At 32.8% G+C, this 18,796-nt stretch overlaps 1 protein-coding gene across 4 annotated transcripts in view; it reads left to right on the top strand.

The window, feature by feature from the left end:
* The window catches only part of DYNC2H1 (dynein cytoplasmic 2 heavy chain 1), a 293,546-nt gene that overhangs the window by 77,063 nt on the left and 197,687 nt on the right, over positions 1-18,796 (top strand). For all 4 annotated transcript variants that reach the window (XM_074335553.1, XM_074335552.1, XM_019717180.2 and 1 more), the window contains exons 48-55: positions 1,172-1,302; positions 2,483-2,731; positions 3,280-3,388; positions 6,168-6,281; positions 7,364-7,506; positions 11,571-11,655; positions 13,443-13,597; positions 15,098-15,235. In XM_074335553.1, coding sequence (XP_074191654.1) covers positions 1,172-1,302; positions 2,483-2,731; positions 3,280-3,388; positions 6,168-6,281; positions 7,364-7,506; positions 11,571-11,655; positions 13,443-13,597; positions 15,098-15,235 — 1,124 coding nt within the window. The remainder of the gene's footprint in view (positions 1-1,171; positions 1,303-2,482; positions 2,732-3,279; positions 3,389-6,167; positions 6,282-7,363; positions 7,507-11,570; positions 11,656-13,442; positions 13,598-15,097; positions 15,236-18,796) is intronic.

Genomic DNA, 18,796 nt, shown 5'->3' with positions numbered 1-18,796 from the left:
TCATGCTGGAGTAATGACTGCAAAAAGATTTGGATTAGTGCTTTGGCCAGCCAGCCAGGAGGGCTTGGCCTGAGGGGGAAGGGCGAGGAGATTGAGAAAAGATGCGGAAACAGGAAAGCTGGGATCCGGAGGTCCGCCGTCCACGGATGGCGGAGCAGTGGCGCAGTCTTTATTTCACACACAGTTTTTATACAGTGTTAGAACAGTTGTCTATACAAACAAGTATTAGCAGAACAAGCAGGTATCAGTAGAACATTTTGTTTTGTGTATTGGCCAGTTTGTATGGCTGTGGCTGCATTAGTGTTATCTTGTACTTTCTGGGAAGATGTTGAGGCCAGGCTTCTCATGGGAATTACCTTGCAGGCTGCAAAGGCCCTTGTCAATTTACAGCCAGATCCCTACAGATTAGGGCAATATAGTAGATAATGGAAGAAAGATAATGAGAAGATAATGTGAGAAATGTGATGGTAAATGAGAGGAAAGGAACATGAAGTAGCTTGGGTCTGGGGAAAGTAAGCCTGTTGTTGAGCTGGGCATATGACAAGGAGGATACTTGATGGAACAGTCTCCCAGAGAAATTGGGGGAGAAGTTCAACAGAATGGTGAATAGATTTTCCTTATGTGGTAACAGGAACACTGCTCTAGATAAGTTTCAGGGAGGTTTGTGGGATTTTGTTGTCTAATTAAAATTGGGTTATTTTATTTTTTTTTATTTTAGAAGTTAAGGCTCTTGGTGGTATTAATAAATTTATGTTGTTTCTTGAGAGTTTTGAGATTATTTCATTTGCCAATTTTATATGTTGTTTTTAATCTATAAATTTTATATAGTGATTCTGGAGAAGGATGGGACAAACAGAGTAGAAGGGGGAAATAGTAGGGGAAAGAAAGTTAGACGGAAGCCATTTTGTGGGGAGGAAAGAGAAGTAGGGTGCAAACATAAAATAAGGATCCCATCAGTTTGTTTTCAGGTAGAGTCTGATACAGCAATTGAAGTTTTTGTATCTTCACTGATCTTATTGATCTTCCAAGGCACACTTTAATTTATCATTGCCTTTCTGGGGATAATCTTATTTGGACTGATTAATTTAAAAATGATTTAGTGAGCAATGTATTTACTGATGCTTTCATTACAAATAACACTTATAAAACAAAATGTCTTTTATTTCTACAGATGGTTTCTATGTTACATGGGGAGCCCGACATGATTCAGGAACAAGGGCAACCCCAGGACAACTGTTGCCTCCACATGGAAAACCACTTGGAAAACTAAATTCTGCAGATTTCAAGGATGTTATTAGAAAGGTATAATATGAATCATGAATTTAAATTGAGATTTGGTTAATGATTGTAGTCAATGTTTAGAATATTTATTGCAAGCTTTTTGAGGACATGGAGTAAAAGAATATGGAATAGACAAAGTTGGGTTTTATCTTTTAAAATTTAGTTATTTGTGGCAGATCTAGTTAGATACACATGTACTTACACAGATATATGTGAAATTGCTACAATATATGTTGGGAGAAGGTATCTGATGTTGGAAATATTAATGAGGGTCAATGTTAATTGGGAAAACATCCTAGAGCAGTGGTGTCAAACTTTAATGAGCATCAGAATCACTTCCAGAACCAGAAACTGTGCTGATTCCTGGGTTTCATTCCAAGGAAATCTGATTCAGTAAATGGGGCTCAAAGAATTTGAATTTCTAATAGGCTCCCAGAAGATGTTGATACTGTTAGTTCACTGAAACTTTGGTAGCACTGTCCTAGAAAATTACTTTTAAGTTTAACTATACTAAAAAAGAAGAAACAATATTATATAATTGCTTTGAGAATTAATATTTATATTGGAAGTTAGTGTGGATTTTATGTCAAGAAAAATTTTTTATGGTCTGGTGAACATACTGACTTGCCTGGTGTTGATATTGCAAAGTTTGGGAATGTTCAAAGTTGCTAAGCTATGTGGTCTGGTTTCTTCTCTCTCTCCCTTCACTCAATCACGTAGTTCCTGGCCCAGCATAATACTACCTGTATGTGGACTTTTGATTCATTTCCAAGCAGTGCGTAAGAACAAGAGTTCACAAAATATTTTTAGGCACTAAGTTTGTAGAGTTTTGGCATTGTTTATGGTCTGTGTACCGTGGCTTGATTTGTAACAAAATGGTGAAATTTGAGAACTTTTGAAGTTTTTATAATTAACTTGCTATCTCATACTGCTTTTTACTACTGGCTAGTAATGATGTCCAAAAGTAACTGAGTATTGTGGACCTTGAACTTCTTTGACGTAGTATAAGTCTTTCCTTAGAAAGTGGTATAAAGATGGATTACTGGATAGATAAAATGTAGAGTGTGAGATGACAGATATTCACTTAACCCATTTTCTAGAATGTGTCAAAAGTTAATATCTTAATCTAGTTAATTAACATTTTTATTATGTATTTGGGGCTTATATTCATTGTAAAATATTCTTTGTGATTTTTTAAAAGGGTCTTATTCATTATGGACGAGATAACCAGAATTTAGATATCTTACTTTTCCAAGAAGTCCTGGAATATATGTCTCGGATAGATAGAGTGCTGAGTTTTCCTGGAGGTTCACTTCTGTTAGCAGGACGCAGTGGTGTGGGTCGTCGGACCATCACTTCTTTAGTCAGTCATATGCATGGAGCAGTGCTGTTTTCTCCAAAGATTTCCAGAGGATATGAACTGAAGCAGTTCAAAAATGATATCAAACATGTGAGTTATTCACAATCTTTTGCTTTATTTGGTTTTAAATCACAATATTCTAAAAGCTTAAAGCCCTTTAAATTTCTGATATACAGATATACAGTCTTTATTTTAATTTTGATTATTTTCCCATGATTATTAGAAAATCATATTTTTATGTACAGACAGGAAAAAGATTCGTTCTTATTAGGATTTCTAACTTTCAGGTATTCCAGAATGGAATGTTAGATGGATATAAAAGAAACAGAAGGAAGGACTTTGTGTAGGACATATGTGGGCATATAGGCATATATAAAAATTATCTTCTTAGTTATATTTTACTGTCCTAGCTGTAAAATAATTAAAATTTCCTCCAAATAGTATTTGTTTATGGGTTGGATTTACTTTCCAAACTATGTAGCTAACATTTGATTTTCAATTTTGATTACCCCAAAATAAATAAATAAATAAATAAGTAAGTAAGTAAGTAACATGACTTGGTTTATATACAGAATGAAAGATTTTAACTATGGCAAAAATATCCACTAGGTACCAAAATAAATTTTTTTATTGTGCAGGTGCTGCATCTTTCAGGTATTGAAGCACAACAGGTAGTTTTACTTCTTGAGGATTACCAGTTTGTATATCCCATATTTTTGGAGATGATCAATAGCCTTTTGTCTTCAGGCAAGTAAATGGTTTCTTTTCAAAGAAAATGAAAGTACTTAAACATGCTTAGATCTGGAGAATTTAGAAGTCTGTTTTTATAAAACCAAGATTGAAGAATTATGTAAAAATGATTGATATTGAATATTGGTGAATATACTGAAAAATTGGTCCTCTTATTCACTTTTGGTGGGACTGTTATCTGTTATAACCCTTTGGGAAAGTTATCAACCAGTACTTACTTAAAAAAGATGTCTTGTCCTTTGATAGAAAGTTCTATTTGTAGAAATTTAACCTACAGAAATAAAAGAACTAGTATGTAGGGAATATGTAATATAATTTGCAATAAAAATTTTGATAAAATCTCACTGTCCATCACTACTGGAATGTTATTATAATTATGGTATAGCCTTAATATGGACATATGAATACAGATATATCCCAAATATATGAGATATCATATATCCCAAATCATGTTATACTTCTATTGTATCTGGAGCCACCTGACCTTTTCGATGGTTTCCTGGGAAGGATACCTGCAGTTTCTCATATTTCTTCCTTCTCTGAAGAATTTATGAAATTTATTTGAATCTCTTTATAATGAGTATCATTGTTAGTAGAACTGGTGTGTTGGTGGCATAGTTTTCAAGTTAGACGAAGAGTATTTTGTTACTTAAGTACAAAATAAACCTTGTTAAAAGCTAGTTTCAACTGTATGGATTGTGGAGACCCTAGTTCAACTCAGTTTTTAACAAACATTTCTTTTGTATCATGCGATGTAGGCTTTGGATAAAACATTCTTTTCTTCAGAATTTAACAGTTTTGGTTGAAGAAAACATTTAATTTGTAATATGAGGTATCTATACTTTAGTGTCCAGAAGAGAAGTACAAAACAGGAATCTAGTTAGCTGAGTGTTAAGTCTATTTATGTTAAAGGGTTGAGGGGTAATGGAGTAATGAAAACGGTAGTTCTTGAGGAGGCTTGAAGTGTTTGTGGCCTTCTTGTAGGATAACCTCTTTTGATTTTTTTTTAAATTTATTGGGGTGACAATTGTTAGTAAAATTATATAGATTTCAGGTGTACAATTCTGTATTACATCATCTAGAAATCCCATTGTACCTCTTTTGATTTTTAAAGTGCATATTTTATTCTTGCGTATTGCTAAAGTTGTCACTAGATGGAGACCTTGTTCATTTTGGCTGAGATACATTAATAGTCCAGCTCTAAAGTTTTGGGTTTTTTGTTAGTTTTGTGAAAGCAAACATCCCGATAAGCATTAACCCAGTAATTATTGTTTTTATCTTAACATAAATTGGTCTTTATTATCAAGATATAACTGGAAAAATCATAAGTAAACTTAAATTTTGGCAAAGTTAAATTTTGCCAATATTTTTGGCAAAAAATGTATTTGAAAAATAAAGAGAAAGTACTCAACAGGCCTTTGTCTTTTTTTTTCTATTTCAAATTCTTATTCCCTATACTGTATAATATGTAAATAGAGCCAGCTTTCTTTGTTGAATTTACAGAATTAAAAGTATGTTGATACGGCTGCAACTCAGAGAAATAGAGCAGATACTCGTATATATGTGCATGTGTTTAAATATGTACAAGTGCGGGGAATGGCAAGTTGAGCCTAAAGAAAAGTAGGGATCAAACTGTGATTGGCCCTACATGAGTGCAATGCTTTGGATTAGCAAAATAATTTTCACCTAATATGATAGTTTCTTATGAACTATAAATATATTGGTTTAACAGATATTTATTAAGTAGCTGGTATGTGCTAGACCCAATGCTAAATACTGGATTTATACTAGATTTATACTGTAAAAAAGAAAGGCATGGTTCAGTTCCTCTATCAAATGCTTGTAGACTTTTTTTTCAGTTTATTGGGGTGACGATTGTTAGTAAAGTTACATAGGTTTCAGGTGTACAATTCTGTAATACATCATCTATATATAACATTGTGTGTTCAGCACCCAGAGTCAGTTTTCTTTCCATCATCATATATTTGATATGCTTGTAGTCCTAATCAACTTTGATTTATTTGCCTTTCATCATTCTGTTACATATCAGTAGTCCGTGGACTAGTTCTCCTGATAATCTAGTATAAGTTCGTTCATTCATTCATTCATTCACTCATTCATTTATTTAACAAATATTTATGTTCTAGATACTTTGCTGAGAATGCCCTAGGGTTAATAATGAACATGATCAAATATTTGTCCTCTGGGACTTCAGAATCGAATTGGACAGGCATTAGATTATTAAATGTTGTGATAGATACTAGACAGTGAAGTATTTGGATGTTATGTGAAAAAGAGTCCTTTACCTAGCATATGGGTAGTCAGGAAAAGCTCATGGTCATAGCAGCTGGCCAAGTAGTATCTTGAAGGAGAAACAGTAATTTGGGGGAAGATAAGGCAGAGGAAGACTGTGGGTATATACTACAGGAAGAGGGAGTATTTCATTATGTTTATGGAACACAAGAAGTTCATTGAGCCAGAATACAAGGTCTGTGGCGGAGGGGTGAAGAAGAACCAAGAAAAGTAGATAAATGTTTAGATTATGAACTATCTTGAATGGTTTGCTTAGGAATTTGAATTTTATCAAATGAAGGCAACAGATGTAGATTTGTGAATAATATACAGATGACAGTATTTGTGTATTTTTGGAAACCAAGATTGAATAAGGACAGATTGTTTAAATACAAAAATAGAAAAAAAAAACATTGTATATGTAAAGTGTGTTTTGAATTAGTATACTGCAGCTAATATTCAAAAGAAATGTAATGTTCTGTAGGTGAAGTTCCTGGACTCTATACTCTTGAAGAATTAGAGCCCTTGCTGTTGCCACTTAAAGATCAGGCTTCACAGGATGGTTTTTTTGGACCAGTTTTCAATTACTTCACATATAGTAAGTGACATATAATTCATTAATCAATTCAAACTCTAGTTCATGTGGAATAAATATTATTTAATTTGCCTTATTTTCTATAGATTGCAAAGATATCTTAAATCTTTAGTCCAGTTGGTAATTTATACTTCTTTTTTGTGGAGCTTTCAGGAAATAACGCATAAGTAGCCTAAAGGCTAACCTGTAATAAAAACATGTTAGCAAAATTTTAGCAAAAGGGAAGTATGAAAGCATGGTATTGTTCTCTGGAATATTTACTTTGCTACCTTTGTTTTCATGTGGTAAAATTAGTGTTTATACCTCCTATCTTAGAGAATTAATGATCTGTTTATATTGTGCCAGACTGTAGATTTTTTAAAAATGAAATAACTTGTTACTATTACACAAAAACAGTTTTATGTGCACTGTAGATATCTAAAATTGAATAAGTAATAAAATGTCAATAACACCACACAGACATTACTACTACACTTTTTTTCTTTTTTTCTTAAAGAACATTATTGATGAAATAAAGTTGTTAAAGAGCTTCCTTCCCTTCTCTCTCCTTCAAGTTTACAAGGAATTTCTACCACACCTTTAAGAAACAGGTCATCTCAATGCTATTTTAAACTGTTTTAGAACATAGATAGTAAAGGAAGATTCCAAATTCCTTTTTATGAAGGAAATATAACATTGATATTGACACGAGAAAAATATATTTCTTTTAAAAAGAGACCAAAGATCAATTTGTCTTGTGAATATTGAAATAAAAATCCTTGAAATAGTTACAAAATAGAATCAAGTATCACATTTGAAAAATAACATACAAAATAGCATTATAGTATATACACTTATCTTCTTCATGAATATCCTTCTGGATCTTTTTTGTTAGTATGCGCGCACACACAAACAAACACAAGTATTTTTAAGCAAAATAAAAATCATACTGTAATACTGTTTCGTAGCCTGTTCTTTTAAATAAATAGCTTCTACTATTTCATTTCAGAAAATTTTAATCTCATGAATCGGACCCTTTATAGGTTTCCCCAATTATTATTGTTGTAATATTCCATAATTATAATTTTCTTATATATTTTTTTTAGGAATTCAACAAAACTTGCATATTGTCTTGATAATGGATTGTGCAAATTTAAACTTCATAGTTAACTGTGAGAGTAATCCAGCATTGCATAAGAAATGCCAGGTGTTGTGGATGGAGGGTTGGTCAGATAGCAGCATGAAGAAAGTAAGTTTAAATTTAAATATGGAAATAAAAAAAATAAGCACTTTTTTTTTTGAACTTACTGATTTTCACAACTTTCCTTTGGTGTTTGGTGTAATATTGCCTTAATTGTGGCATTGAACATCTCTCGTATGTTTAAAAATAACTGTTTTCTTCATACCCTTGTGTGATAGTTTAGTTGTATCTAGAATTTCAGGTTGAAGATATGTTCTTAATGAAGGACCACAGAGATATTTATTGTACCTTAAAAATTTTACGCATTTTTATTAACTAGTCTATCATAGGCTAGCTTATGATAAAAACATCACAGTAATAATTTTAGCAATTTTTTAAATTAAAAAAATTAATTCATTAAAAAATATCTGTCATTGCTATGCTATATATTTGGAGGGGGATGATTTCAAGTGTGAACTCAGCACCATCTTATCTGTAAGCCTCTTATATCTCTTGATTTGGATAAATAATAATTTTCCATATTGTCTCTTTGATATTCATATTCTTAACATTTGTTTGTTTTGTATAATAGAAATACAGACTAATAATGCCTATCGTGATTTAGAGGAAGGAGTGTAATTTGGGATGATAGACAATGTTTTACAGATAAGATGGTATTTTAGTCAGATTTCAGTAAGTAGATAAAGGAGAGGAGAGTTATTTTAGGTTAAGGAGGCCACAGAACAAGAGCCATTCGCTGAGTAGTAGTAATTACTGGGTGCTTAATATGTGTCGCAATTCTTTATGTTGGGGATATAGCCAAGAAAAAACAGAGAAAAGTCCCTCCCCTCGTGGAATTTACATTGTTTGGGTGGTATCTGGGGGAAAGCTCCGTAGATAAAGATTCTGAAATAAGAGCATGACTGATGATTTTGCAGATTAGCAAGAAGCTAGTTTATAACAGTGATTAATGGGGAGAGCAGTTAGAGATGAGGTCAGGGAAGTAAAAGGGGAACCATTAGGGTGGAATTTGTAAGCCACTATAAGGATTTTCCCTTTCCCTGGGAATAAGTAAGGAAGACTTTGAAGTGTTTTGAGGAAAACTGTTGTAATGTTTTAATGGAATTACTCTGGCCTCTGAGTTGAAAACAGACTGTAGAGGCCAAGGGCTGAAGCAGTAACAATACTCTCCGAACAAGAAGGTGAGAGGAAAAGATGGGTTACACTAGGGATGTAGTGGTGGAGGTGGTGAGAAATGGTTGGATTCTGGATATGTTTTGCAGTGGAAAACCACAAGATTTGCTGACAGATTGTAATAAGGTGTAAGAGAAAGTGAGGAGGCAAGGATACTTCTAAGTATGTTGACTTGAGCTGCTGGAAGAATGAAATAACTGGCAACTGAGAAGGGGGGAGACTGACAAGAACATTTTGAGAGAAGAATGTGAGGCTTTCAGTTTTAGATGAGTTAAATATGAGATATCAGACAACCAAAGTTGCAAGGTTGGGAAGGCATTTGGATATATGAATCTGGAGTTCAGGGGAAAGGCCAGGCATACAGATAAAAATTTGGGAATTATCAAACTATAGGTAGGTGGCATTTAAAGCTATGAGATTGAATATCACCAAGGGAGTGAGTGTTGACAAAAGAGGGAAGAGAGCCAAAGACTGAACACTGGGGCACTTTAACATTATGATGTTGAGATGAAGAGGAGGTCCAGGAAAGGATACTGAGAAGGAGCTGCTAGAACATAGGGGAAAACATGGAGAGTGTGAAGACAAACAAAGCCTACAAGCCAAGTGGAAGCAGCCTTTCAAAAGAGTAAGGAAGGATTACCTATGATACATGAAAGAAAAGGAGGCCTGGAAATGGATCAGTGGATTTAACAACACAGAGGTCATTGGTGACTTTGATGAAGCAGTTTCAGTTAGTAATAGTGGAAGGATCCATACTGGAATACATTTGAGAAAGAATGAGATGACATTATTGGAGAAAATGTGGTCATCTCTGTTGAGGTATTTTGTTATACAGTGGAAGGAGGAAGTGGATAAAAATAGTGTTTTTTGTTCTTTTTTAAATTTTTAGATGGGACAAACTATAGCATGTTCATATGCTGTTGGGAATACAAAAAGGAAGCAAAAAGTATATATTAGAGGAAAGACAATGAAGAATTGCTAGAGCACTATCACTGGATAGTGGATAACATATGAGTCTAGTGCAGAGATGAAAGGATTAAGGATTGGTCTTTGCTTGGAGAATGGGAATGCCATCCATAATAACAGAAAAGAAAATAGAGTACAGGGGCACAGGTCCAGGGGCAGGTGTGGTATTGGGAAGTTTTGGATACTCTTCTGATTGTTTCCATTTTTCTCTGAAATAATTGAGAGAAAAGTTGAGGGAACAGATGTTGGAGTCTTGAAGAAATATAAGAGGACATGCAAAATAGTAGTTTGGGAGAGTAAACGAGTAAAGGGTTAAGAGAAAGAAGTATGATAGCTAGGTAGCATTAAAGGTTCACTTGAGGTTAATGATCATGAAGGCCAGTAAGCATAGTTGTGTGTGTTTTCTCTAGTCACGTGCACTCAAAGGTGCAGACCTCCAGTAGGTGGTGACTTTCATTTAACCAGGATTGGGGCTTTGCTACCCTTGTATGACAAAGCAAGTGAAGGCCAAAGGAGTTGAGAAATTACAATAGGAGAGGAAGATGGTGAATGACAATGTAAAGATGGTCAAATTAAGAGATTGTAGGTCTTAGTGAGGTCTGAGGATTACTGAAATGGCGAAGGGAGTGAGCTAGGAAGACAGGTGTGTAGTGGTAGAAGAGTGGGGTGTTTGAAAGTAAGATTATGGAATGATTTTGGTTTTTGTTAATGACAAGGTTTCAGGATATGACTTTGAAGTGGGGGTGAGTGGCTGAAAAAAAAGGTGGTGGATAAGATAACAATGAGAGGAATTCAAAGAACTGAGAGGTGAGGAGGTTAATAGGAATTAATAGCATTGATATACCCATTCAGTTCTTTTTAGAAAGTGCCATCTTTATCCCCAAGGAGGGAAAGTGGAGGCAAAGAAGAATGTGGGAGAATGTGGGAATTTGCTAATGTAGCATGTTGTTTAAGGATAGACTATTTCCACCCATCCCCACCCCCACCCCTGCCCGTATTATTTGTCAATTATACTTCAAAAATTTATTGAAGTATAATTGACAAATAAAAATTATATATCAAGTATACAGCATGATGTTTTGATATACATACATTTTGTGAAGTGTTTACCACAATCAAATGAATTAACAAAACGGATAGTTTATTTTAAAGAAAATGAGTTTCAAAGAAACAAATTTCCATTGATTTAAAAGTGTAAATTTAAAATATTCTCACAGAGACTTTTTATTTTTTATTTTTTGAATGGTTTGTTTTATTTTAAACTTTATACAGATGGTGTCATACAGTTTTTGATAACTTTGTAACTAGATTTTGACACTTTTCATCATATTTTTGGAGTTATACTTTAACCCTGTTTATCATTTTCATTGCTGAATTAGCCCTCCATTGTATGCATATATGATGATTTGTTTATGCAATCTAGGCTTAAGTGTTTTGTCAGAAATCAGTGAAGGTGTTTGAGAAGGAAAAACAAAACATTCTCTGGCTCAAAAACCATAGCACTTTCAAACTCTCCATTTTAGTAAAGAATCTTTTGGCTTACATTTTATTCAGTTTGAGAAATTCAGAAAATGATTTTTTTGGCCTAATTATCTGGATTACTTGTGCTTCCTCTTGCTATTAATGTTAACTACATTAGGTGAAAGAAATTGAAGTTTTTTGGCTTCATAGTTCTACTATTTTAATTTTCTTTTCCTCGGGAAACTAAGATTTTTTTTTTTGTATATTTAAAATAGTAATTCGGTATATTTAAAATTAATGGTTGATATGTGTCAAAATCTTATCTGGGAAATAATGTTTTCTGAAAATGGATATATTAATTTTTTTCTCCATGTCTGGAAAGAATCCAAGAATAAAAGTGCAATTGGTAACTGGGGATTTTTTATGTTAAAAGTTTTTAACCTCTGATATTTGATTTACTTAAACTTTTTCGTACTGAATTGAGGTTTAAAGAAATGCTTTTCCTGTTTTAGATACCTGAAATGTTATTCAATGAAGCAGATAGTGAAGAAAAATATAGCGACAAAGAAAGAAAAGAAGAAAAGAAAAAAAATTCAGGTATTTTGATGAAATTGATTTTACCTGACTTTTATTTTTGGAATGGTCATTTTCTAATGTTATAGATCTATTAAAGATTCACAGTGATTTTGAATTTGAATAATGGTAAAGTAACAAAGTTATATTTCTTTTGATGAAAAGTGAACTTTAAAGCCCTCTTATTTTTAAATAAATGTTTATGTCATTGCATATAAGAACTAACAGAATATATATTGTTTGAATTTAAGAAGTTAAAAGTTACAGTTTTGACACTAATGATCTGAAGGGCCTAGTTTTATTGTTTAGGTTCTTTGGCTAGTAGTCTAATTTTTCATATTACTTTATCACTTAGATATGTCATAGCACTCAATTTATATGTGAAAAAGTTTTATCATATTTTTTGAGTATGGACATAGTATTTTCTTACCTATTTATTCTTATTTTCTCCAGTTCCAAATTAATTTTGAATGTAGCTTATATATTTCTTTTATACTATAGCATGTTCATTCATTGGTTTTTATAATCATCTGATTATCAAATATTTGTTGAACTTGTTTTATATTAGGTACTGGGCTGGATATTAGAGATTTAGGATATTAGAGGTTATCACCACTCATAGTCTGGTGATAACAAGAATTATGTTATATATAAACATAAAACTCTGATACAGCATTATCAGTGATTGTAGAAGTTTTATGAAGTACTTTGGAAAGTAAAACCTCTAACTGGCAGAAATTGTAGGAAATGGACATTGTCCAGACAGGCAGTTTTCAGAAGGATATTCTGGTTAGAGTGACTAGCATGGAAAAGGCTTGGAGAAATAAAACTGACTTTTATGGAACTATAAATGGATTAACAGGCTGAAACATAGGATGTATAAAGAGTAGAGGACTACATGAAGAAGAAAATGCAGGCAGGGTCAGGTAATAAAGAATCTTCCATGTCATACTCAGGGATTTGGATTCTAACTTGTGGGTGATATGGAGTACGAGATTTTAGTAGAGATGTAACCTGAGTCTTGTTTTAGAAACAAAAATCTCTGGGACCATCCCTTTCTTCAATTATTGGAAAATAGATTGATATAGGGAAGCGCTGAAGGCAATTGAACCACTGTAGAAGGTTATTGCAGTAATAATCTAAAAGGAAGGAATGGACTTGGGGAGAAATTAGGAGGTAATCTAAAGGGGACTTAGTTATGTGACGAATGTGGCGTGAAGGGAGAGGAAGGAGTCAAGGATGTTTCTCAGGGTTCTGGCTTAGAAAATTCATTAGAAGTTGATTTTATTAACTGATGTCGGGAATACAGAGGGAAATAGAGACAATGAGAGGAAGATGATGTGTTTGGTTATGAACATATTCTAATATGAACATATTCTTAATTTTTTGGCTTGTTTTTCCCTGTGTCAAATGAGAGTGGATAGGTGTTATTAGGTTTGGTATCTTTTTCATTCAAGCAGCTTTTATTGAGCATACTTTTGGGTTACATGTATTATGTAGTTCGAATTAATTTATGTGATAGGGCAAACTGTAGATTTATCTTTCTTGCAGCAATAAAAGTGTTCAGGGGAAATATATAAAAATGGAAGGATAGAGACAACTGAAATTAAATAGTTCAAAATTCATAAGGAAAATTGGAGCTGTGAATAGATGTCTATGAATGCCTGTGTACCTTTAAGCAAAGATGGTATCTCAGATTTATGGTTATATAGCTGGAAGAATCTGGTATGAATTAAATATAATTAATATTATTTTCCCTAATTCTTAATGCCTCATACATATATTAAGTCATTTTTGTTTTCTCTTTCTAGTTGATCCTGATTTTCTAAAATCATTTTTATTAATTCACGAATCTTGTAAAGCATATGGTGCTACACCAAACCGATATATGACCTTTTTACATGTGTATTCTGCCATTATTAACAGCAAAAAAAAGGAATTATTAAAAAGACAAAGTCATTTGCAGGTAAAAATGTTGGTAATCTTGAATTATTTTATCTATGTATAGGGAATAAGGATTATGTATATCACAATCTATGTTTATCTGTGGCATATATTTAGTATAAATAAATATTGTGCTCTATTAAATGCCTTAAAATGCTTTAAAACAGTATCACTTACCTATCTATCTATATTGCCCACTAATTTATGGTAATGGTTTTGTAATTATTTTGATTCAGTAGTTTTCCTTTTCTTCACTGGATGGTATTTGTGTGTTTTTTGATAACTTACGGTGTTATCTTTAAAAGTCTCTTTCACATGATAGCATTTTTAGAAATTTAGAAATACCTATTATTAGTTAAAACGTAATATCCAAGATTATGCTTTATAATAATCTTTAAAATTAAAATTGTATTCTATAAAGAATATTTTTATCCGTTCATTTCACTTAGTACATTCTGAACATTTTTCTTTCTATATTTCTATAATTAATAGAGCTTAAACTTAAATGTGGCATTAAAATGCCAGATTCAGAAGTTGTCAGAGAGCATTTCCTCTCTAAAGTTCTAGATTCTATTTGTTAGCATAATAAATTAGAGTTCATCTTAATTGACAAAATTATCTTTATCCTTGTTTCTACTTATTCACTTTCATTTATATTAAGCCACTAACTATACATGCTTTGGGAGGATTAATTTCCTGATTTAGTTCTGTGATGCTGTGGATAAATCACTTAAACTTGCTGACTTGCAGCTTAATTGGGTCTGTGGCAGTTTTGTGTGTGTGTTAGATAAAGTACATATGTAAAGAACCAGCATGATGACTGTCCTCTGTGTTGGGGGCTGAATAAATATTGGTTACATTTCTTTTTTGCCATTACTATCTCCTCAAATCTTGACAAACACCCAACTTGTATTATAGAAGAGGGAATATTTTTCATGTCCGTTCCTTGTATTATCCATGGGCAGTGGGATGGGGTACCATAATGGCCAGGGTCAAATGACCACCCAGCAGGCAGGTAAGGCATTTTGAATGATAGCTCACTAGAACCACATATGAGGTAGTCTCTTATGAAAAAGGATAGGTATTGGACAGACAAGTTCAATGTTATCCAGTATAAGAAGAATGGCCCTTGGGTCTTTTTAACAGGTCTGTGTGACTGAAAATGGAAAAGGTTTACTGAGTTTTTTCTTGCTTTCTGTTTTCTCTCCCATCTAATGCAGTAGATAAAAACCTCAATGTTTAAGCTATCAAATATGGGTTGATCTGTTCAGCTTTATTGTGATGCTTTAGATTCTGTTTTTATTTTAAGCCTCTGTAGAGTCTTTGATCACATCTAAATGGGTGTACAATTGAATAAATCATTATAATTAGCAATAAGAAAAAAACCTAAGTTCACTTGTGCATGTTTTATGTATACACATTTACATTTTTTGCTTGATTCTTTCTTAAAGGCTTTTTTTACTGTGTGTATAAAATTCCTTTTTTAAAAGCAATATTGCCAGTTCATATTTTATTGATGTAGGCTGGTGTATCCAAACTAAATGAAGCTAAAGCCCTTGTGGATGAACTGAACAGAAAAGCTGGCGAACAAAGTGTATTACTTAAAATTAAGCAAGATGAAGCAGATGCTGCCCTTCAGGAGATCACAGTATCAATGCAGGTCAGTTTAAAGTGAGCACAAAAATGTTAACAGTAGGGCGACTACTTATATCTGACTTAATCAGTGTGAAAAAGAACATTTTTACCTATGTGATTTAAATTTATTGCTTTTCTATGCTGATTCGGACTGATAATATTGTATACGTGAGCTTTTGTGGAAGAGCATGGTATTTTCCCGTATTGTTTGAAAATCATAACTAATTTATCTAAACCCCACAAATATAAAAATATAAATGTTTTAAATTCATATAGATTTGTCTATAAGTGATTTATTTGTTTACCTCTGCAAGTTAAGTTGATGTTTCCTATTATTTTTCTTAAAATTATCTTCTTCAGGCTTCAACGATTTTCCCTTCCTTTGTATTCTCAGGATTTACCAAATAAGTTCTTATTCATTCTATTTATACTTTCATGAGCTTCTTAATATTTTGACTGTGTCCTCTTTGCCATTTTCTTTATTTTATTAAACTCTTTTAAAGGAGAGTTTTCTCTGCTCTTTTTTTGTCCAGGTATTCTTGTATGTTTTCATGCCCTTTCAGGATGCTCTTGCATGTTGCCTTACTTTTTACTACCAACTACATACTGATTACCACCAAATTCATCTTTTTTGTCCTACAGCACTAATCCCTTCTCTGAGCTTCATACTCAAAGATCTAATAATCTGTTAGACATCTCTTCTTGGAAGTCCCATGAGCATTACAATTTGAAACAGGTTCAAAACTGAATTCATAATTTTCCTCTCCTGTTTCCTTGGGTTATGGCACTGCAATATTGCTAATTATTCAAGACAGAACTTAGACTTCTGTTCCTCAATTCTTACATCTAATGAATCATTAAATTCTGTTAGTTGTACCTCCTTGATTATGTCTTCATATTTGCCCATCTCTACATTGGTGACTATTAACCTTACTTCAAGTCTTATCCTTCTTTTATTTAAATTATCTAAAATATTTACAAAACCAATGTAAAGCATCTATTTACACGACTTCAAAAAGCATGTATCTCAATAAAAGTAAATGGCACAAAAATTCTTAAAAATAATAAAGTTGGAAGACTTATGATTTAAAGACTTAATATAAAGCTACAGAAGTCAATACAATGTGATATTGGTATAATGATAGACATAACAATAGATCGTTGAAACACGAGTTCAGAGCAGACTTATACATACATAGCCAATGATTTTATACAAAAATGCCAATTAAATGGGGAAAGGATAGTCTTTTATTTATTTTTCTTCTTTTTTATTAAACTCTTTTAAAGGAGAGTTTTCTCTGCTCTTTTTTTGTCCAGGTATTCTTGTATGTTTTCATGCCCTTTCAGGATGCTCTTGCATGTTGCCTTACTTTTTACTACCAACTACATACTGATTACCACCAAATTCATCTTTTTTGTCCTACAGCACTAATCCCTTCTCTGAGCTTCATACTCAAAGATCTAATAATCTGTTAGACATCTCTTCTTGGAAGTCCCATGAGCATTACAATTTGAAACAGGTTCAAAACTGAATTCATAATTTTCCTCTCCTGTTTCCTTGGGTTATGGCACTGCAATATTGCTAATTATTCAAGACAGAACTTAGACTTCTGTTCCCTCAATTCTTACATCTAATGAATCATTAAATTCTGTTAGTTGTACCTCCTTGATTATGTCTTCATATTTGCCCATCTCTACATTGGTGACTATTAACCTTACTTCAAGTCTTATCCTTCTTTTATTTAAATTATCTAAAATATTTACAAAACCAATGTAAAGCATCTATTTACACGACTTCAAAAAGCATGTATCTCAATAAAAGTAAATGGCACAAAAATTCTTAAAAATAATAAAGTTGGAAGACTTATGATTTAAAGACTTAATATAAAGCTACAGAAGTCAATACAATGTGATATTGGTATAATGATAGACATAACAATAGATCGTTGAAACACGAGTTCAGAGCAGACTTATACATACATAGCCAATGATTTTATACAAAAATGCCAATTAAATGGGGAAAGGATAGTCTTTTATTTATTTTTCTTCTTTTTTATTAAATTTATTGGGTTGATATTGATAATAAAATTATATAAATTTTAAGTGTACAATTCTATAACACATCATTTTTATATTGCATTGTGTGTTCACTACCCAAAGTCAAATGTTCTGCGGTCACCATATATTTGACCCCCTGTACCCTATTCTACCTCCCCCCTTGTTTGATTTTTTTGTTGTTGACTTGTATGACCCGCTTACTCTCAGGTAACCGCTAAACTGTTGTGTGTGTCTACGAGTTTTTGTTTGTCTTGTTCATTTGTTGCTTTCAGATTTATATCCTACATATGAGAGAAATCATATGGTTCTCGACTTTTTCTGTCTGATTTATTTTGCTTAGAATGATATTCTCAAGATCTATCCACATTGCTGAAAATAACAATATTTCATCTTTCCTTATGGCTGAGTAATACTCTATTGTGTGTGTTTGTGTGTGTGTGTGTGTATGTTTATGTACGTATGTGTGTGTGTGTATATATACATATCTCACATCTTCTTTATCTAGTCATCTATGGAAGGACACTTGTTGTTTCCATGTCTTGGCCACCATGAACAGTGCTGCAGTGAACAATGAACATAAGGGTGCATATATCTTTATAGAAAAATATTTTCAGATTTTTTGAGTAGATACCCAGAAGAAGGATTGTTGGGTCATATGGTAACTATTCTTAATTTTTTTTTAATTTACCTTTTTTTAAAATTAAAATTTATGGGGTGACAATGGTTAGTAAAATTACATAGGTTTCAAGTGTACAATTCTGTAATACATTATCTACATATCACATTGTGTGTTCACCACCCAGAGTCAGTGCACCTACCATCACCATATATTTTACCCTGTTTATCCTCTTCTGCCACCCTCTCCCCCCTTACCCTCTGGTAACCACTAAACTCTTTTCTGTGTCTATGAGTTTTTATTTCTTCATTTGTTTGTCTTATTCCTTTGTTATTTTCAGTGTTATATCCCACATATCAGTGTACTCATAAGGTTCTCAACTTTTTCTGACTTATTTTTCTTAGCATAATAATCTCAAGATCCATCCATGTTGTCGCAGATGGCACTATTTCATCTTTTGTTATGGCACAGTAGTATTCCATTGTGTATATAAATCACAACTTCTTTATCCAATCATCTATTGAAGGACAATTCGGTTGTTTCTATGTCTCGGCCACCATAAATGAAGCTGCAATGAACATCAGAACACATATATCTTTATGGGTAAATGTCTTCAGAAATTTTGGGTATATACCCAGGAGATGGATTGCTGGGTCATATGATAATTCTATTCTTAATTTTTTGAGGAACCTCCACACTGCCTTCCATAGCAGCTGCACCAATCTGCATTTCCACCAACAGTGTATGAGGGGTTCTTTTTTCTCCACAGCCTCTCCGACACTTGTTATTTGTCTTGTTGTTGATAGCCATTCTAAAAAAATGGGGGCAGAGGACCTGAATAGACATTTCTCCAAAGAGGACAATAAACATATGAAAAGATGCTCAACATCACTAATCATCAGAGAAATGCAC

Source organism: Rhinolophus sinicus, linkage group LG06 (assembly GCF_036562045.2).
Source record: "Rhinolophus sinicus isolate RSC01 linkage group LG06, ASM3656204v1, whole genome shotgun sequence".
Taxonomy (NCBI): domain Eukaryota; kingdom Metazoa; phylum Chordata; class Mammalia; order Chiroptera; family Rhinolophidae; genus Rhinolophus; species Rhinolophus sinicus.
The sequence above is the reverse complement of the archived record's forward strand: the minus strand, read 5'-3'. Positions and strand labels throughout refer to the sequence as shown.